The 22,241-nt window shown below is 40.4% G+C and overlaps 1 protein-coding gene across 5 annotated transcripts in view; it reads right to left on the bottom strand.

Annotated features, from left to right (window-relative positions):
- LOC149258927 (tryptophan--tRNA ligase, chloroplastic/mitochondrial-like) overlaps window positions 1–22,241 on the bottom strand; it is a 333,508-nt gene that overhangs the window by 14,901 nt on the left and 296,366 nt on the right. For all 5 annotated transcript variants that reach the window (XM_089373964.1, XM_089373948.1, XM_089373980.1 and 2 more), the window contains one exon: window positions 3,586–3,667. In XM_089373964.1, the coding sequence (XP_089230090.1) occupies window positions 3,586–3,667 (82 nt within the window). The remainder of the gene's footprint in view (window positions 1–3,585; window positions 3,668–22,241) is intronic.

Raw genomic sequence — 22,241 nt, 5'->3', positions numbered from 1 at the left:
CCAAACAAATTCTGGGCTGAAGCAGTATTTACTGCTGTTTACCTTCTTAACTGATCCCCTACTCAGGCTGTTAAAGGGAAGACTCCTGAAGAAGTGTGGTCTGGTCGTAAGCCTAAGATCAGTCATCTCAAAGTTTTTGGCTCAGTTGCATATGTTTGGGTTCCATCTGCTAAGCGATCTAAGTTGGATTCCAAAAGTCAGAAACTAATGATGACAGGTTACAGTGATCATCACAAGGCTTATAGGCTGATAGATATAGCCACTGGTCGACTTAGCTTCAGTCGAGATGTAGTATTTGATGAAGACAGAGGATTCTTTCAGTCTTCTTCTTCTGAGCAGCGTTCTGAGGATCCGCCTCACAGTGTTCTTCTTCCAGTCAGTCCATCCGATGGGAGGGATGATGTAGAATCCAGATTTGATACTACTCTATCTGAGCTTCCTCCAGAAGCTAATCCCCCTCTTGCTATCCCTATTGATCTTGAGCCTGCCTCTCTTCCTCCTGATATTGGTCCCTCTAATCCTGATATTGGTTCTTCTTCTCTTCGGCCAAAATGGTGGGCTAAGACCATAGGTGATCTCCGGGATAATGAGCTCCTTGAAGGTAGAACTTCTAGGCATAAGAACAGACAACAGTCTACAGTCAATTTTGCTCTTATGGCTAACCTTCACAGTACTTTTGAGCCTCAAACATACTCAGAAGCTAAGGGTATATCTGAGTGGGAAAAGGCTATGCAAGCAGAATTTCAGAGTCTTCAGAAAAATCACACATGGACTCTTTCTGATCTTCCTGCAGACAAAAAACCCATAGGCTGCAAATGGGTGTATAAAGTCAAATACAAAGCTGATGGAACCTTAGACAAGTATAAAGCTCGGCTTGTGGCTCGAGGATTTTCACAGCAGGAAGGCATAGACTATGAGGAGACTTTTGCTCCTACAGCCAAGATGAGTACTATCAGGCTTGTGCTTGCCCTAGCAGCTCAGTTCAAATGGAAAGTTCATCAGATGGATGTAAAAAGTGCTTTCCTAAATGGTGATCTCCAAGAAGAAGTCTACATGACGCAGCCTCCAGGATTCAAGGTTGCTGGTCAAGAACAGAAAGTGTGTCGGTTAGTTAAAGCCATCTATGGATTGAAACAAGCTCCTCGGGCTTGGTACATAAAAATTGATCAGTATCTGACAAATCAAGGTTTTCAGAGGAGTCCATCTGATGCAAACCTGTATATCAAGCATACTGATGATGATATCTTGTTTGTAGTTGTCTATGTGGATGATCTTATCATTACTGGCAGCTCTGCACATTTGATCCATGGGATCAAACAAGATCTATGCAGAACTTTTGAGATGACAGACTTGGGACTTCTTCATTACTGTCTGGGGGTTGAAGTATGGCAGACTGAAAATCAGATCTTTCTTTCTCAGTCCAAGTATGCCAAAAATCTTGTGGAAAGGTTCAGAATGCAGGATTGCAAACCGGCCACGACTCCTATGGAACCAGGGCTCAAACTTTCAGCACAGTCATCCTCTCCTCTTGTGGATGAAACTTTATTCAGGCAATTAGTGGGCAGTCTCATCTATCTTACTGCTACCAGACCTGACATCAGTTTTGCAGTAAGCTACATTTCTCGCTTTATGTCAGCTCCTAAAGCTGATCATTGGATAGCAGCAAAGCGGGTGCTACGATATGTGCGTGGTACTTCTGATTATGGCCTCTTATATACTCACAGCTCCACTTCTACTCTCAGTGGCTACACTGACTCTGACTGGGCCGGTTCGGTTGATGACCGTAAATCTACAGCTGGGTATGTGTTTAGTCTAGGATCTGGAGCTGTTACTTGGACTAGTAAGAAGCAACAGGTTGTGGCTCTCTCCTCAACAGAAGCAGAGTATCGGGGAGCAGTTAAGGCAGCCTGTGAGGCAGTTTGGCTTCGTCGTATGCTTGCAGATATGCATGTTTTTCAGACAGGGCCTACTTCTTTGTTTTGTGATAATCAGGGAGTGCTCAAACTTGCCAAGAATCCTGTCTTTCATGAACGAACAAAGCATGTGGAAACTCACTGCCACTACATTCGACAGTTGGTTGAAGACGGCTCAGTTCAGTTGCACTATGTTCCCACCACAGAGCAGCCCGCCGATATCTTTACCAAGCCTCTTGGTCCTGATAAATTTGTAAAATTTCGCGGGTCTATTGGTGTTGTAAATAGATTGAGCATTAAGGGAGGGTATTAGAATATATCTCTATATCTCTATTTAGTAATGCTCAGTCTTTTAGATGTTTCTATTCTTATTCTTTTAGCAGTTTCTTAGATGAAACTGTTTGTTCGATATTCTACATAGAAACCTGATGTTTCTATTCTTGTAAATATCTTTGTATTATCATTGAGCTGTTTGCTCCATGTGAATTAATTCATTGAACATTCTTTTACAAGTACTACCATAGTACTGATTAAATACCACACCAGCCCCATTCCTCACTTGTGGGGTTAGTAGAGTGTGGACTTTCAAGGTGATTCTAGATGATCCAAAATCCTAACACTAACTGAGGGTTGAGCCATGCAAAAAACCCTAACCTAAATGGTTACTAGATTATGTTAAATATGGGGCCACTAGGATCAGAGGAGGTTCTATTTTTTTTAGTATTGTACTTGTTCCATAGTTGATCAAAGCAACTGGGAGTGAGATTTGAGAGCATAACACATGAGGAAGAAGATTTTGTAGCAACCATTCAAGCCACCGCATCATAGGCAACTCCATAATATGTGCCCCTTTCTTTGTATTTGCATTTTCATAACTGAAAAAAAAAAAGAGCAGAGGGTAAGCCTCACATTCTAGCTCAAATTTCTTCTGTATCAGGTTTCCCAAGATACATCTTCTGTTCATTTGTGTGGATGTTTGTTCTTTCATTTTCATATTTCAGTTATTTTATAGATTTGAGCAATAAGGTAGTGATAATAAAGTTGGGATCTAAGGTAATAGACCTGCATAACATAAGATTTCAGAGTATTACAAGATCTGTTGTCACGAACTGTTCCATTGGAATATCCACGGTATCTTACTGATCATTTATACATCTAATTGAGGCTAAATCAAATCTAGTTTAAATCTAGAAATCACATTAATAATCATAAACATTGAAACAGAAATAAAACTAAGTTCATTAATCTTTCAAATCTATAACAATCTGAGCTTAGTTAGCCATAGGGAATCCTCCCTTTACTGGAATCATCCTCAAGTCTAAAGTGAGAAAAACGAAGCCACTGAGGTCACAGTGGTAGCTTGCCTGTTTCACAAAGTGTGCTCAGGGGACTTTTGCACGAGTGAGAACTAGGTAACAGATTGTATCACATGTCTGTGCTTATTTGTGTTATTGTGTTTATGCCCTTATCATTCTGCACTTGGTCTGTATATCAATGTGTCTAACAGTCGACTGATATGTCTAATTCCTATCTATTTGGGATCAATGCTATATTAAGTAATTAAAATCTAGTTCTCAAATTCAATATCTTTAGGTGTAATATGAATCAATTGCAAAGCAACAGAACAGTTACATGCAATGACAGCATAACTAAACACTCAAGTCAAACACACCTGCTTAGTCTTCCCAGTTACCAGTTGATATATAGAAAGAAGATTATTGCATTCTGGTCTGTCTGGATTGCCAAATTCCAATCTGCAAACCAAAATATATACCAATACAGAAAGAAAATTACGTCAAAGGATGACTAACAAAGATTATAATTTTAGTCAACGTACAGAAGCTAATGACCTTGGACTAAACAACCACCTAAAGTGAGATTGACAGAGTTGAAAGTATAAGTTAACAAGCCTCAATGGGGCGGTTTTTTGGGAATATAGCAATTTCTAATAGAATTGAAAAACAATGGAAAAATATAACAATTTTCAATTAGTTAGTTAATTCAATTTATGATTTTATTTATTTATATTTATTTTACTCAAGGTATAACAGGATTAATTGGCTTATCTCATTATAATTCTTTCATCTATGTTTAGGTATAACAGATTTTTTATTAAGAAGAATCTTAGATTAAAATGAATAACTAAATTACAGAATAAAACCAAAGAGAAGAAAGGGAAAAAAGGAAAAACAATCCAGAGGATGAGGGGGAAAGGACAACACAAGGGGCAGGGGCGGGGGAGAGGGTCGCTAGGAGGAAAGGGTAGGGATCCAACTGCTGCTAATTTTCCAGTCATCGTCTCTATTGTGATTGCTCAGCCTTTTTTCAATTTCTATGGCTTTCCTAAATTTCCAGTGATGAAAAAGCACAATCTTGGCAATAACACAGGCCTCCTCAATACATATGTGATGCTTAGTCTTTTTCGCGTGTTTTGCCAGCGCAGAGTATCGGGTCCTGCAATTTACAGATCATATTGGTATCAAAGTATGTTGCTTTGGGTATATTGTGGGGAGTTGCATAGGATCTAGAATGGCTAAGCCAAAAGTCATGGAACCCTAGTCATGTTTGAACAATGTTAATTTTAGATAGCAATGGTATGCTTTATGCTTTAGCACATTTTACTTCAATGTTTCTTATCAGCCCAATGACAATTTCCAATTATCTTCAATAGAAATCACATTAACTTATAAACATTGACAGTAAATGCAGATAGAACATAAAATCGTATACAGAAGGCAAGCCAAGACAAGAGGACACAAGATGTGTCGGATGTCAGGCACAAACTCCAATGTGGGGAAACCCTTTGATCAAATCTTCTTATTATTCTTCAATAGTTCAATAGAGAGAGAGAGAGTACAAATATCATAAATACAAGCCCAAAACAGATCTGCCAAATCAGCAGTCAATGCAGCCCTAACCAGAAAGTCAACGGTGGTCAAAGCTGCCCCAAATCATCCTCTAATCAGCTCGGTCAACAGAAGAAAAATGCGGCCTCCAAAGAGGGTCAAAGTCAACCCAAAACAGCTCAGTCAACCCAGACAAACCTTGCTGTAATTTCTGCAGTCAAATCAGAAAGTCAACACTGAAGTCAACACGGTCAAACAGTCCCAATCATCTCGAAAAACATGCCAAACAATATGGCCTGCAAAGATCAAAATTATGCCCTCAAAATAGAAGTCAACACATGATCAAAGTGCCCAAGTCAATGCTGCCCTAATATCAGAAATTTCGGCCTCCAAAACCAGTCCAGAAATTTTCCTTCCACACGTGCGAAGAAGAGAGAGCCTCCAAGTGTACAAACCAATCAAGAGAGGAGAGAGAAGATGACGTGATGAGATGAGTGATGTCCAAATGAGAGAAGGGTCACTCCTATTTATACAATTCGTTGAGGGTGAGGAGACACATTCATTGGGCTTCATGAACCTACATTTGATTGAGGTTGACCTTGACAATTTGACCATGAGAAAGAATAAATTCAAAATTCCATTTATACTTGACAAAATGAGATGATCTTTATATCAAAATTGTAGCTCTCGGAAAGAGGAACCAATGAATAATCATCTCCATCCTATGAACTGTCCTATGGTGGAATTTGGCCACAGTTGCCAATTTTAACCTAAGTTGCACTGAAACAGATACAGGAATGGATACGGGGTTTGAAACAAATACGGCAAATTAAAAAAAAAATCAGGGTACGATATGGCAAGGAAATGGCATAGATATATATATATATATCTATATATATATATATATATATATATATATTACCATTCATCTTTTAGAATCTAGAATCTATATCTAAAAATACATAAACATGGTCATGAATTCAACATAAACAAATCATTATCAGCAATTCAGCATAAACATTGTCATCATCATTAGTAATGTAATAAAAAATGCTACAGTCTTTGTGCTTTCAGGTCTGACTCCTTCAAAGAATGTGTTATGCATGGCAAATGATATCTATCTTCCTTGCATGGCAATTAAAAGGCCCATGGAATCATTGGGATATTCCATCAAGGCCTATTTGAACATTTCAATCTTCTCAACATCAGCTTGGTCTCTTGACTATATGCGAGCAAAAGATTGGCTAGAGAAGATTCGCTATATTGGAGGGATTTACGAAATCAAGGGCAAAATCAATGACAATTAACAAAACCTTAACCAAACCGAAAATAATCGCTCAAATAAATCTTTTTACGAAGACATTCATCAAACTATTTTGTTTGCATTTTTGAACATCTATCTTTTTCTTAGTAAGAATCCTTGATAAATATATGGAGTGTTGTTGTTTCTAAAGATTTAGAAGAGACGTTATGAGACTGTGTTTATAGTGAGTTTATTTGCAAATCTGATTTCTTCATTTTTATTATTTATTTATGGCTATACAAATTTTCACACTTTTTAACATTTTAAGGGTGGATTTCGATCATGATTTTTGTGGATCCGTTTCCGGATTTCCAGAAACGGATCCAAAAAAATTAAATCCCTTGGAAACATATCTAATTCCAAATCTGAAGTTTCTGATTTTTTGAAATGACACAAAAACGTTTTTACAACATTTCAGACAAGAATCGTATATGTTTCCGTATTGGAAACGGGGATCCGCGTTTCCGGCAAATTCTTCAAGCATTTTCGGTAACTTAGATTTTAACAAATAATCTGTTAACAACCATTAAGATCCCGCAAAGAAGAGGCCTGTGCGATCGGAAGCAAAAGCCGCAAATATAAACTTTAATGTGAACCTTCTCATTGCAACCCTGACCAATAAGCTTGGCCTATCCAGAGAAAATGGAGATTTTAAAGCAAAGGTCGAATCAGGGGGGAAATTCGCATATTGAGAAGAAACAAAAAAGGAATCTAAGAAATAACTTGAAAAGGAACAACCCAGTTCGTTGTCGTGAATCATTCATAGTGTTAGTTTTTGGTAGCATTGGATGTGCTCTAGCCATGAAAATTGGTGGAGAGGCTAAGGCACATGCGTTATAAAGAACCCGAAACCGTTTGGTGAAATTCCACCTGGATTGTATTTTATTAAAAAAATTAATATTTTTAATGGGGTTCCTAAGTCTAAACTTAGGAAAATTAAAGTATTAATGGGTATTAATCAAAATATGGGTGAGAATGTTCTAGAAAGCAGATCAAGTCAAGTTTTTACTCTTAGCCATTGATTAGAGACTTAATCTCGGTCGTTGAAGTCTCAACGAGAAAAATATAAGACAGAGGCTTGAGGTTCATTTAACAACCCACCAAGAAAATGAATTGATCTAGAGTTCGAAATTTTTGGGGTTAGGAACCTGAGAAATTCGAACTAAGTGATCATTCTGCAGAAGAGGGGCAAGGATAGTTCGGGAATACTCGGCAGAGAGGTGGAGAGTCACTAGTGGAGGCAATGCAACACATAGAGGGACTGACACTGGGCTAGTCTTGGCCCACGCAGGCTTGACGTTGAACCAGGGAGAGCCACTGCAGAGGAGAATCCTCACGCAGAAATCTGGAATTTTGCCAGGGAGCTGCCGAAACAGTAGGGAAAGGTTGACGCAAAAGCTCCAGGCGGCAGAAGAGATAGCGCAGGGCTGACACAGAGCCTGTAAGGTTGACGCAGGGCCTACGCAGGGCCAGCACACAGATAGTCGGGGTTAGCCAATTCTGTTGTCTGATCAGTCGAAAACTGTCGAGTGAAGTGAGGTAATCTCACTCAGTTTTCAGCCATTATATTTTTCTCTATAACTAGATTGTCGGGAGGGCATCCAACATTGTATTTAGAACTACTGCTTAATAATATAAAACCCTCAGATCTGTTGCACTAGTTTCCCGCATTGGATTTTTCCAAGGACTATTTTATCCAAAAATAACGGTGTCCTATGTATCTTGTTCTTTGTTCAGTTTCTTGTTTCATGTAATCAAATTAAATTGGTGTAGGCTGTAGAAGTAATTTACTTCAGTATTATCCAGAAAATAACATGATAATGTATATTAAAAGCAAGTAGAAGTAAATCCAGATTTATTGCAGTAGGGGTTCCTTGAGTATAGGAATTTTCACACATAGTCCCTATTCAAAATGGAAACAAAGGTAGACATTCAGTTGTATCAACGTGAGATTGATAATACGAAGTTAAATCATTGGTTGTAGCAATCAGAAGTTTATTTTAATGTTCATCATATAGAGGAAAAACAAAATATTTCATTTGTTCAACTAAAATTAAAGGACCATGCCCTGACCTAGTGGTAGAGCCACACAAAGACCGTGAGATTGGAGGGAGATCCTCCAATAACTAAGTGGGAGGATTTCAAAACTCTCATAAAGTCACAGCTTTGTTGAAATATGTAACTAGGTTTGGTCTTCATAATGTCTATTGTAATCTTGATTTTATATTAAAGAGAAAAAAAAATATTATTGTCATTCTTGATGCATGGGTTTCATGCTCAAGATAAATTTAATTATAGGTCAAGCACCCATTGAGTGCTTCTAGGTTTGTCATAGAATTATGGAGTCAAAAGAGTCATTGTCATACAGGTAAGACCCCTTTGGGCATGTTGTATCTTGTGAAGAAATTTTTTGTAGAGTCAAAAATGTCATAAAGACCCTCCAAGACCTTGTCAAGCAATTTAGCCTACATGAAAGATCAAGTCGACCTCATGGAAGCAATTCGTACCCTTGCAAAGCCTATATATAAGAAGGAACTCAGCCTCGTTTGAAAACAACAAGAAACAAGTTCAATCTCCAGAAGAAAGAAGCAGCAAGACCATAAGAAAAGGATGAAAATCAAGGATAAGTAGAAAAGAAGCAAGACCGAAGTTTTGGACCTCTCTCTCTCTCGTGTTAGGGTTTCTAAAGTTCTTGGGCAGGTCGAAGTTGCTGGAAGTTGTTGGGCAAGTCGAAGTTGTTGGAAGTTGCTAGAAATGTTGTTGGGGCCGAAATTGTTGGACAAGTTGACATTCAGTTTCATCAATGTGAGATTGATAATCCAAAGTTAAATCATTGGTTGTAGCAATCAGAAGTTTATTTTAATGTTCATCATATAGAGGAAAAACAAAATATTTCATTTGTTCTACTGAAATTAGAGGACCATGTCGTGACCTAGTGGCAGAGCCACACAGAGACAGTGAAATTGGAGGGAGGTCCTCCAATAACTAAGTGGGAGGATTTCAAAACTCTCATAAAGTCACAGCTCTGTTGAAATGTGTAACTAGGTTTGGTCTTCATAATGTCTATTGTAATCTTGATTTTATATTAAAGAGAAAAAAAATTATTATTGTCATTCTTGATGCATGGGTTTCATGCTCAAGATAAATTTATTTATAGGTCAAGCACCCATTGAGTGCTTCTAGGTTTGTCATAGAATTATGAAGTCAAAAGAGTCATTGTCATACATGTAAGACCCCTTTGGGCATGTTGTATCTTGTAAAGAAATTTTTTGTAGAGTCAAAAATGTCATAAAGACCCTCCAAGACCTTGTCAAGCAAGTCAACCTACATGAAAGATCAAGTCGACCTCATGGAAGCAATTCGTACCCTTGGAAAGCCTATATATAAGAAGGAACTCGACCTCATTTGAAAACAACAAGAAGCAAGTTCAATCTCCAGAAGAAAGAAGCAGCAAGACCGAAGTTTTGGACCTCTCTCTCTCTCGTGTTAGGGTTTCTAAAGTTCTTGGCAGGTCGAAGTTGCTGGAAGTTGTTGGGCAAGTCGAATTTGTTGGAAGTTGTTGGAAATGTTGTTGGGGTCGAAATTGTTGGAAAAGTTGTTGGGGTCAAAGTTGCTAGAGAAGCTGTTGGGGTTGAAGTTGTTGCTAAAAGGTCAAAGTTTGTTGTTGTAAGTTGTGTAAGGAAAGCTCATCAAGAAAGAAGGTTGACTTGGTCTTAGAAGGGTCTTTATCAAGGGTCTTAGGTCTTGGAATTAGTCATTTGAAGATTCTATAAGAAGAGAAGAATTCTTGTGGGTTTTCCTCTCAAGAGGAAAGGTTTTGGCCCTGGCTAGCAACCTACATTTTGTGTCCTCTTGTCTCTTTGATCTTCATTGTTTAGTAGCTGTTTGATGATAGAAAACACACTAATAATCAGTTTGGAGAATCTAATCAAGAAGACATCACAAGCAGTTATCAAAGTAAGAGAAATCACCTAATCTAGCGCCCTAGATTTTTCAACATGGAATCATGTTGATTTGGGATAACATCGGATGTGCTCTAGGCCTCAAATTTTGCAGGGAGGCTTGGGCACATGCATTCCAAAGAACCCAGAAAGTGTTTTTGGAAATTCCACCCATAAGTGATTTTATTAAAATAATTAATATTTTTAATGGAGTTCCTAAGTCTAAACATAGGAAAATTAAAATATTAATGGGTATTAATCTAATTAGGAGTGAAACTTCTAGAAAAAGGCACGGATCAAGCCAAAACGATCTAAGCCTTTAATTATGATTTAATCTAAGTCGTTGGTTGTCCAACAAGAAAATATAAGAAGGGCCCTGAGGGTCATTTGAAAAATACACAGAGAGATCAAGGAAATCGATTTTTTTGAAGTGAGAAGTTCTCAGGAGGAAAATAGATGGAGGGGATTTCTTGCAGCAGAGGGGTAGTGAGAATCCGGGATAAGGAATTTTTGGAGAGTACGAGGCAGAGGGAGAACAGAAAGACATCCAGAGGAAAGTTGACGCTATCCCACGCAGTACTGACGCAGAGGTACCACAATCCTTTAGGGGAAGTCGAGTTTCCTGTTGAGGGAAGTCGAAATTCAATTGTCGAAAGCCGGGGTGTGAGTCCGGCAGGCAAAAGGTTGATTTCTCAACTAGCAGAGGATCCAGAGGACATGTAGCGTAATACCCAAGAGGGTTGACGCAGAAACTGCCCAAAGTGATGCAGTTTTGCATAGAGGCCACGTAGAGGGTGACGCTGAGCCTCCAAAGCAATAGGATCAGTCATTGATTCTCCAATGACAGGGTGAGGTCATTTCACCAGTCTTTTGTTCATTATTCTCTCTACATAGGATTGCTAGTTGAGCATCCTAGAATTGTACTCAGATTTTCTCCTGCATAATAATAAAACCCTCGGAGCTGCTGCATTGGTTTTCCCACATTGGGTTTTTCTAGGGACTTTTGTCCAAAAATAAAGGTGTCATATGTGTTTGCAACTACTTGCTCAGTTTCTATGTTTCAAAATCATATTTAATTGGTGTAAGTTGCTTCAGTGATTTACTTCAATGTTTCATGAAAAAATATAAAATAAGTTTGTAACATAATTTACAATCTAGGTGAAGTAGATTCAGCTGGTTGCAGTAGGATTCCTGAGATTGTTAGATCTAGGAATTTTCACATGGTATCAGAGTTGTTGATATGAAACAGGGAAGAGCAAATCTAGCACTAAAGCAAGGGCCAACTTGCTGCAACAAGCAACAATTCGAATCCCCTGAGGGATTGCGCAGTTCTAGCCAGGAGGGCTATATTTTCGTGGGTGTGTCTCTCTAAGTGAGCCAACAAAGAGGTAAGGATTCCAAATCGAAAACATGCCAAGGCAGAGGGAGCTACGCAGGGCTAGAGGGACGCAGTTTTCTGCAAGCTGAGCACTGGGCAGAAAAGCCATCAGAAGGAAGAAGCATAGTGAGGGAATTCTTCCTAAGAGGACTTCCAGCAAGGAGTTTGAATTCTCACTAGCTGAGCAGCAGTGGAGAGGGGCAGATCTACAAGCTCCAGAAGGGAGTGCGTAGGCCAGTCTAGTGCTAAGCAGAGGAAAGAGGGAGCAATTTGACATTTTGTTTTGGTAGAGATGGCAACCACATCTCCAGGAGGGAGGTGGGGTGATATAGAATTGTAGTTCAATAGAGCTACAGATGGGCAGGATCCTTGAGCAGCCCACCCCTTGGATCATCACCTTGCTATGGGAGCCCATGATCAGTAGTAGCGGGATGGAGGAGTTTCCAATTGGTGCCATGGAGTGTTGGAGTGATAGATGCAGTAGTTAGTAGTGCCAGAATTTGAGCAACGCAGAGCAGAGAGGCAGCAGTGCGTGGAGGCACAGTGCAAAGCTTCAGTAGCGCAGTGGCTTCAGAATACAGCGCGGGACTAGCAGCAGTCAAGATTTCAGCACTGAGGTGTATCCACTCGATACTTGTCCAGTTTTGGGTGTTTTCAGTTGCTTCTCTCAGCAATTGAGTTGCAGTGCAAATGCAGTGTTAGCAATGGCAGTGCTAGCAGCATAGCAGATGCATTTGAGAGGGAGTTGCAGTACAGATGTTGAAGTTTCTAAGTCTACTTAGTTAGAAACCCTCCACGCACTTTATCTGATTTATTCCTACCTACTTATTATGTTACTTAACAAGTTATTTACAATGTAAATATTGAAAATAAACACTAGTGCATGCTCAACATATTACAGATCAACAACTGAAGGAAACAAAAACAATCACACCATATAACACCATTATTTTTGGACTAATGTCCCTAGGAAAAACCCATTGTGGGAAAAATGGAGCAACTATCTGAGGGTTTTTTTATTAAGCAATATCAGAGTACAATCTGGGTGCCGAAACTAGCCTACCCAACAGAGAATTTCCCTGGCAGTAAAATCTCTCAGTTTGAGACAAATCTCCTCGCTGAAACCCCGGATAATCCTTCCAGCAGCTCCTCAGCACCAATTTGCACCAGAAACCCCAGCGTCTGCCCTCTCTGGACTGCGTCAACCTCTCTCTGCCCAGCACTGCCCCTGCGTCACCCCGGATGGGTCTGTGTCAACCTTAGGAGGCCTTGCATCAGTCTTTTGGCCCTCTGTGTCAGTAACGCTGGCCTCTTTGAGGCTCTGCGTCAGTAACGCTGGCCTCTTTGAGGTTCTGCGCAGCTCCCGGCTTCCTCTGCGTGGCCCTGCGTGAGCCCTGGCTGGCTCTGCGTCACTCTCCCCAGTTACTGCGCTGCTCTCCTGACACTATCTCTGCCTCTCTATCTCTTTGTACTCAATGCCCCTAGGTTGCAACTCCTGATCACTAATTCTATCTCTCTTAGCAAACCCCGCTCTAGAGAATAGAATGACTGATCACTCTGGTGTATTCTCCAAGTGACCCTCAAGCCTCCTCTTATACTTTTCCTGTTGACATATCAACGGCCGAGATTAAGTCCCTAATCAACGACTAAGATTAGATCTGGCTTGATCCATGTCTTCTAGACTATTCTAACACTGTTTCATATTAATACACATTAATATTTTATTTTCCCTAAGTTTAGACTTAAGGTCTCCATTAAAAATATTAATTACTTTAATATCTCATGAACTGTTTAGAATTTGCCCAAACCCTTTCGGGGTATTGGAGATCTCATGTGCCCCAACCTCTCCACCAAATTTCGTGGCTAGAGCACATCCAAGGCTACCCCAAATCAACACTCCCTCTTCGCAAGGACTATGCTCTAGCAATACTCCTCACTGAGTATTACTTTGATCATCCGGCATCAGTACCTGTGTTGATGCTAGGCCTTCTTGCCCAACATCCTCTGCACTACTGCATCATGTACTGCTGAACATGGTTCTGCCACTGCCACTACTGCATCATGTACTGTTGAACATGGTTCTGCCATTGCCACTGCTGCATCTGTACAACAACTCCCTCTGCATCCGTGCTGCTGCTAGTCCTTTCTCCCAGCACTGCATCCGCACTGCACCTCCTCTCATCATGTTGCATCGTGCCGCCTACTGCTGCACTACAACTCAGTTACTGAGAAGTAAGTAATTGATCTCCCAACCTGACCTCCTTGTTGGGCTAGAGACCCTCCTGATGCTAAAGCTCCCTCTGCCGCTGACAAGTGCTCCCCCTCTAACCTCTGCGCTGCTGCAACAACTCCCTGCATCTTGCACCATTTCACACCTCTTTGTGCCATCCTGCACTGGTGCAACACTCCTGTGCCTCTCGCATTGCTGCAGCCTGCTAGCCTCACGCTATCTCGGGACTCTTGCACTATAGCTCTCTCTGCTGCTCCATCTGAATCAGTCTCTACCCACATCAGCTAGTCTTGTTACTCCTCTTCAAGGCTCCCGTAGCAAGGTCTAATCCAAGAGGCTGGGTACCTTGAGGATCCTACCCCTCATCGCCTGTAGTCCGCCTAACTACAGCTTGATGTCTCCCCACTTCCACTCAAGTGGTGTGTGTGCACTCATGGCATAGTCATCGTCTGTCAAAACTTCCTTCTCCGCCCTTGCTGACGCTGCCTTAGTCTCGGAAGACTCTCCCTTACTCTTCTTCCTTGGACACTGTGTCACATAATTACCTAGCTCCCCATAGTGGAAGCACTTGATCTTGGAGAGATCCTTCTTCTTCCGCTTTTCTTGCTTTCCCTAAAATGCTAGGGCAACATCTTCCTCCCCCCTGCTTGACTTTGATCCCCTTGCTACTGCTACCCGTCTTCGACTGTTGTTTGATCTCTTCCTGGCGAAGAGTCGCCCACATCTCGTCCCAAGGTGGGAGGGTCCCTCTACCCAGTATACTCTAGACAAATACCTCCCAGTCTTCTAAGTCATCATGCAGGGTTGTCCTCACCATCAACCCCTGATCCAACGTGGCTTCTATGGCAGTCAACTGATCTCGAATCTCATTCAGTGCTACGAGGAAGGTGTCAATCGGTTCTCCCTTCTTCATTTGATAAAACCTCAACTGATTCTCAAGTAGCATTCTTCTCTGCACAAAAGTATGTTGGTACAATTTCTTGAGGGCCTCCCACATCTCATATGTCGTTTTCTTCTCGGCAATGTGTCGTACTACATGGTCCTTGACCCCGCCAAGGATGATGCTCTTGGTCCTCGCCATTGTCTCCTCGTACTTGTCATTATCATTAAGGTCGACTAGGATAGCTATAACCTTTAAGGCAAAGTTCTTGACACGATTTATGTCAAGTGCGGATAAGATTTTGGCCTTCTAGACTGCGAAGTTCGACGCTCCGTCCAATCTATCTTGGTCTCTTACTCTGTGTAGTGCCATGATGCTCTTCTACTTCCCTCCTGGAGGTTGTCTGTTCGACTCCTCCGAGTCTCTACTTCCCGTCTGAAAGTTCTCTTCTGGACTCCCTTTAAGTCTCGATTTTCGTTCTAGAAATCCTTCTGCCGCTGTCGAGATGCCCCCTACTCTGGTCCTCTTGTGCAACCGCACCACTAATCCAAGTTCCTCGGCTCAAAACCCTCGGTAGCAACTCCCTCCTCCTGGCCTTGCTCTGTCAGGAACTGTTCTGACTACAGTACCTCACCAGCTCCACTCTGCAATATTCCCACAACCTTCTAAACCCCAACAACCTGAAGGTGAGAGCTCCTAGGCTGTGCACAGTCCCAGCACCAGCAACCCGGCCTCCTCAACCAACTGTGTCAGCTTTCCCAGCTTCTGCGTGAGGCCCCCTTTACCTTCCTTAGCCTCTGCGATGCCTCTTCCCAGCTCACCCTTGATGACATAGGCATTGTGTCACCCTTCCCTTGTTGTTGCTCTGCTAGAAACAGCGTTTGTCACCTCTGGATAGCTGTTTTCTGTTGCTATTGCTCCGCTCGGCTGATGTCCTCAATCCTCCTGTGATCTGCAATCACTCTCTGATACCATGTTGAAGTTTCTATGTCTACTTAGTTAGAAACCCTCCATGCAGTTTATCTGATTTATTCCTACCTACTTGTTATGTTACTTAACAAGTTATTTACGATGTAAATACTGAAAATAAACACTAGCGCATGCTCAACATATTACAGATCAACAACTGAAGGAAACAGAAACAATCACACCATATGACACCATTATTTTTGGACTAATGTCCCCTAAAAAACCCAATGTGGGATAACCGGTGCAGTTATCTGAGGGTTTTCATATTAAGCAATATCATAGTACAATTTGGGTGCCAAAACTGGCCTACCCAACAGAGAATTTTCTTGGCAATAATACCTCTCAGTTTGAGACATCTCCTGGCTGAAACCCCGGATAATCCTTCTGGCAGCTCCTCAGCACCAATCTGCCCCAGAAACCCCAGCGTCTGCCCTCTCTGGACTGCGTCAACCTCTCTTTGCCCAGCGCTGGCCTTGCGTCACCCCAAATGGGTTTGTGTCAACCTTAGGAGGCCCTACGCCAACCTTTTGGCCCTCTGCGTCAGCAACGCTGGCCTCTCTGTGTAGCTCTCGGCTGCCTCTGCATGGCCCTGCGTGAGCCCTGGCTGGATCTGTGTCACTCTCCCCGGCTATTGCGCTACTCTCCCGGCACTATCTCTACCTCTCTGTCTCTTTGTACTCAATGCCTCCCATCTGCAACTCCCAATCACTAATTCTATCTCTCTTAGCAAACCCCGCTCTAGAGAATAGAATGACTGATCACTCTGGTGGATTCTCCGAGTGACCCTGAAGCCTCCTCTTATACTTTTCTTGTTGACATATCCACGGTCGAGATTAAATGCCTAATCAATCACTAAGATTAGATCTGGCTTGATCCATGTCTTCTAGACTATTCTAACACAGTTTCATATTAACACACATTAATATTTTATTTTCCCTAAGTTTAGACTTAGGGACTCCATTAAAAGTATTAATTATTTAAATATCTCTTGAACTGTTTAGAATCTACGCAAACCCTTTCTGGGTATTGGAGATCTCATGTGCCCCAACCTCTCCACCAAATTTCGTGGCTAGAGCACATCTGAGGCTACCCCAAAACAACAGATGTAGCATTGGCAGTGGCAATGTCAAAGGCAGTAGTACAGTAGCAGAAGCAGTGCAGTAGTAGGTGGACAACATGTCAGACATCAGCAGCACAGATGACGATGCTTCAGAGTCAGTGCAATATGCAGTAGAGCATATTCCTTGCTAAGAGGGAGTGTTGATTTGGGGTAGCATCAGATGTGTGCTAGGCCTCAAATTTTGCAGGTAGGCTTGGGCACATGCATTCCAAAGAACCTAGAAAGTGTTTTGGGAAATTCCACCCATAAGTGATTTTATTAAAATAACTAATATTTTTAATGGGGTTCCTAAGTCTAAACATAGGAAAATTAAAATATTAATGGGTATTAATCTAATCATGGGTGAAACTTCTAGAAAAAACACGGATCAAGCCAAAACGATCTGAGCCTTTGATTATGATTTAGTCTCGGTCATTGGTTGTCCAACAGGAAGATATAAGAAGGGGCTTCACGGTCATTTGGAAAATACACTGAGAGATCAAGGAAATCGATTTTTTTGAAGTGAGAAGTTCTCAGGAGGAAAATCGATTGAGGGGATTTCTTGCAGCAGAGGGGCAGTGAGAATCCAAAAGAAGGAATTTCCGAAGAGTACAAGACAGAAGGAGAATAGAAAGACGTCCAGAGGAAAGTTGACGCTAGCCCACACAATGCTGAGGCAGGAAATCGCGTTTGCTGAAGGAAGTTGAAATTCAGTTGCCAGAAGCCGGGGTGTGAGTTCGGGAGGCAGAAGGTCGATTTCTTAGCCAAGATAGGATCCAGAGCAGATGCAGCGTAATACCCAGGAAGGGTGACGCAAAAACTACCCAGAGTGACGCAGTTCTGCACAGAAGCCACGCAGAGGGTGACGCAAAGCCTCCAAAGCAGTAGGATCAATCACTGATTCTCCAGTGACAAGGCGAGGTCATTCACTAGTCTTTTGTTCAGTTTTCTCTCTGTATCGGATTGCTAGTTGAGCATCCTAGAATTGTACTCAGATTTTCTCTTGCATAATAATAAAACCCTCAGAGTTGCTGCAACAGTTTTCTTGCATTGGGTTTTTCCAAGGACTTTTGTCCAAAAATAATGGTGTCCTATGCGTTTGCATTTCCTTGCTCAGTTTCTATGTTTCAAAATCATATTTAATTGGTGTAGGTTGCTTCAGTAATTTACTTCAATGTTTCATAAAGAAATCTGAAAGAACTTTGTAACATAATTTACATTCTAGGTGAAGTAGATTCAGCTGGTTGCAGTAGGATTCCTAAGATTGTTAGATCTAGGAATTTTCACAAATCAGAGCTAAGGTGACAAGACAAGGAGAGGCAACTTGAAGATCACTCCATTGAAGAGGGATACATAAGGGTCGAGCACAAGGAGATCATCAAGGAAAATTAAGAAGCATCAAGGAGGACCATTCATCTCATCACAAGTATCACATCATCTATAAGAAACACCACTTTGAATAAGAAGAAGACCGCAAAGACCCTACCTCCATTCAAGGAAAGTCTCTACATTTGAAGCATTCTTGGGAAGCTCACACATTCTACAATCATCTAACAAAGAAGCAAGAAAGAGCACTTCATCATCAAAGTAATCTCCCTCGCATTGAAGAAAGTATCACATCTCAATCATCCTTGAAGAAGATCATCAAGAAGGCATCTTCAATTTTCATCATCATCAAGAAGACATCAAATTGAAGATGTCATCATCAAGGAAGCATCTTCACTGGACAAGTAAGTATCTTTATAGTTATGTCTGAATCTACTATCAACATGACTTCATTCTGCAAGGAAAGCAACAAACTGGTCTGGTCATCAAATTTCCTTGCAGGGAAGAAGAGGATAGATTTGATCCTCATAGAGAATGAAGTTATTGAATATGTTAAGGGGTCAATCTCCAAACCATAACAAAAGCAATCTCAAGTACCATCGAAGTACATGAAAGGAGAAATAAGAGCTAAAAGAATCTTCATAGAATCAATGAACGATTCCCTCATCCCTTATGTAACAAAGTTGGAGAAATCGAAAGATATCTATGAAAAGTTGGTAGAATTGTTTTTCGTAAGCACTACAGGAGAAGTTATATCATTGAGAACTATATTATACAGATGAAGGTATAAAAGGAAGAAGGGATAGCCTCATACCTTATGAGGGTGTCACAAATAAGAGATCAACTTCAAGAATTAGGACAAATAATGTCCGATAAAGAAATGACCATCGGTGTGCTCAATGCAGTACCTGATAAATGGGGCAACTTTGTATCAAGTATCTATAGAAAGAAGGAATTCACTCAATTCAATGAACTTTGGTCATTACGTAAGATTGAAGAAACTAAGTTGAAGGCAAAGAGCAATGTTGGATCAAATGAACAATTTCAAACATATGTTGCCATGGCCAAGAGAAAGGGAAAGTTTGATCCTCGATATGTCAAAGATACAATGCTATGATTGTAATGAATATGGGTACTATAAAAGGATTGTCCCAAACTCAAGAAGGACAACAAAAAGAGAAAGGAAAGAAATGAAGCCCATGTTACCGAAGAAATGGAAGAATAAGAAAATAAGGAATCAAAGAAGGACGAAGTGAAATATCTCTACTGTGATTGAGATAATCTCCTTCACTTAATTCTTTTTAGTTATAGAAAGCATCATAAGTATGATAGAATGCATTATAGCAAGAAAGGGATGACATCATCATAGAAGCATGGAAGGATAGTTGAAGTAGAAACTCTACACGGTTGTACAGTGATCCTGATAGATAAGAAGTAGCTCCACTGGAAGTGTTGAAGAAAGTGTAACGAGGTTTAGTCTTCATAAATGTAATTTTGATCTTTGTACTTGTAAAGAAAAAGGAATATTATTTTGTTATTTATAACAATCAGTTTCTTGCTCATTGATTAGGTCAAGCACATATTTAAGTGCTTCTAGGAAGTCAAAGAGTCAATGTATTTATTAAATGTTAAAATTTGGGTACCAAAGGACAAGCGGTTCCCTAAGGCTTTGATATTTGGCCTAGGGAAAAGTGTCCAAATTTATTTATACTTTTCTCCTAAAATGACTTTATAAGTGGTACAGTCAATTTAATTTAAAAGTGACTTTATAAGTGGTAAAGTTACATTCTAATTTAAAAGTGACTTTATAAGTGGTAAAGTTACATTTTAATTTAAAGGTGACTTTATTAAAGTCAACGAAGAATTAAAAAGTGAAAAAGTGACTATGGAAATAAAAGGCTAAGTGGGTCTTTATTTAAGTGGATGAGTTAAAAAATAGAAAGTGAGAATTAAATGCAAATTTATTCTCATCCCTAGATCTAAATGAATCTCAACCATTAGATCTTAGGGTAACCCAAAAGGTCATTTAGAGAGTGAAAGGAGAAGAGGAGAGAAAGATCAATTCATTCTTTCATGAGCATTTGAGAGAAAGAGAAGAGAGAGCAAGGAGAAAATTTACGAGTAGTGAGGAAGTGAAGGAGAATAGCAAGAAGACATTTCAGCAAAATTGGGCAGCAACATTTATTCGCATGCATCCCAAGGAAATATCGTACAACGGGAGAAAGGCACAGAAATCGAGGAAGAGGGACAGTGGCAAGGGCACAAATTTCGAGGCAAATTTGGGCATGATTTTCGAGGCAGTTGTACTGCTGAAATCTATACAGTCCATACAGTCTATACAACAAGTTCTAGGCACGTTTTTTGAGGCAGGCTGTACAACATTTAATTTTGTTTTATTGCTAGAAAATTTATGTTTTGGTTGTCTGTTGATTGGCACGATTTTCGAGGTGGAGTTCAAGCACGGAAATGAAGATAAATTGTAATTTGTGGTTGCTGGAATTTTTTCGGTGTATTTCAGTTACTCTGTAAAAGCATTTTCAGAAATAAAGAAGAGCTCTCAAACTGGTTTTCTCCAAGAGTTGTAGGGGGTTTTTTCAAGGTCACATTGACAAAAAATGACTGTGTTATTCTCTGTGTGACTGTCATAATTTTGTTGTGTTTTATTTCTGCAATTTCAGCAGTTGTGAAATCTCTAAATTTGTCTTTTCATAAAATATTGTCATTTTTAGATTTTAGAATTTTTATCATGCTTGGATTTAAAATTAAATGTATGGAGTGATAAGGAAAACTGATAACCGGAGTGGGGGTTGAAATTTCTTCATTAAAGACCCTTATGGGCTTGTTACACTATGTAATAATATGTATTAGAGTCATAAGAAGACCTCCAAGCGTTGGCACCATCAAAAGAAGCAATCTGAATTATATAGAGCAAGTCAGCTTCAAGTCTTCATGTCGGCCTCAAGTCGGCCTAAAAGAAGGAGACAGACTCCTATATAAGGAGCCATTCGACCTCCTCAAAGTATTATCATATCATCTCTGAAATCAGCGAGAAAGAGGACGAGTAAAGGGTACGAAGAAGTCAAGGAAAGAGGTCTCCAAGTGCAGTGAAGAAGGAAGGAAGTAAAGCGAGTTTTTGGGAACTGTTCTAGGGCTAATTGCAGTCACACGTGCGAAGGCAAGAAGGCTATTCTACTGTCATATCAAGCTCTCCTATTGCAGTCATAAAGGAGAAGTGTTTGGGCTAGAAAAGAGTGCCTATAAGGCCTCTCATTCAAGCGAGAAAGAAGGCTACACAAGCAAAGGAAGAAGAAGGAATCTAACATAGTTTTTGTGAAGGTATCCCCTCACACGTGCAAAGAATTAGGGTTGTATTACTGTTGCTCTAAGTCTGCAATCTTCGTGAAGAAAAGAAGGCTAGTTGGGAGGTGACAAGTTCATCTTCTTAAGTTAGAAAGGCTCCATCTCAAGCAAAGGAAGAAAAAGGACAAGGATCACTCTAGGGCATACCATCTAGGGTTTCTACAGTTGTCGGAAGAAGAAGAACAAAGTGTCGGAAGGAGGAAGACAAAGTGTCGGAAGAGGGAGGACGAAGTGTTGCAAGAGGAAGTGATCTTGAAAGGGCTTGACTTGTGCTTGGAGGATCTTCTTGTCAAGGGTCTAGGGTTTGGCATTGATCAATAGAAGCTTCAATAAGAGAAATTTACGAAAGGGTTTTCCTCTCTAAGAGAGAGGTTTTGCCCTGGCAGAGAGCCAACATCTTGTGTTCTTGTTTCTTGTGTTTTGGTAGCAGTTTGATGAAGTAAACACACACACTAATAATAAGAAGAAGAAGATCAAGCTAACAAAGATAAATTGGAAAAGTGCTTCACAAATTGTTGAATTGAGGCTTCTGTGATCCATATCAAGTTTATGAGAGATTTTTCGGCGTAAATCACATGATATTTCATTTGTCGACGCGTTTCGAACCAACTAGTGGTTCATCGTCAAGACAAGTTGAACCACACTAGTTGGTTCGAAACGCATCGACAAATGAAATATCATGCTTCACAAATTGTTATCAAGGCTAAAAGAATCCTACTATACATAACTGCCCTTAATTCTTCAACATGGTATCGGAGCTAAGGTGACACATCAAGGAAAGGGCATCTAAAGAACACTCATAAGGTGACTCATCAAGGAGGAATATATCAAGGACAATTACAAGGTTGAAGCATCAAGTCAAGAAGTCTCAATCACATCAAGAACAAGAAAGGACTACAAGAAGACTACAAAGCAAGAGGAGAAGCCTTTTGTATAAAGGCACCTACAAGAAGAGCAAATCAAAGAGGGACCTACATCAAGCTACACCATCTTCAA

This window comes from Pinus tabuliformis, chromosome 6 (genome assembly GCF_031772625.1).
Source record: "Pinus tabuliformis cultivar Carrire ecotype Pingquan chromosome 6, CPIR1, whole genome shotgun sequence".
Classification (NCBI taxonomy): Eukaryota; Viridiplantae; Streptophyta; class Pinopsida; order Pinales; family Pinaceae; genus Pinus; species Pinus tabuliformis.
This window is presented reverse-complemented; position numbering and strand designations above follow the sequence as displayed.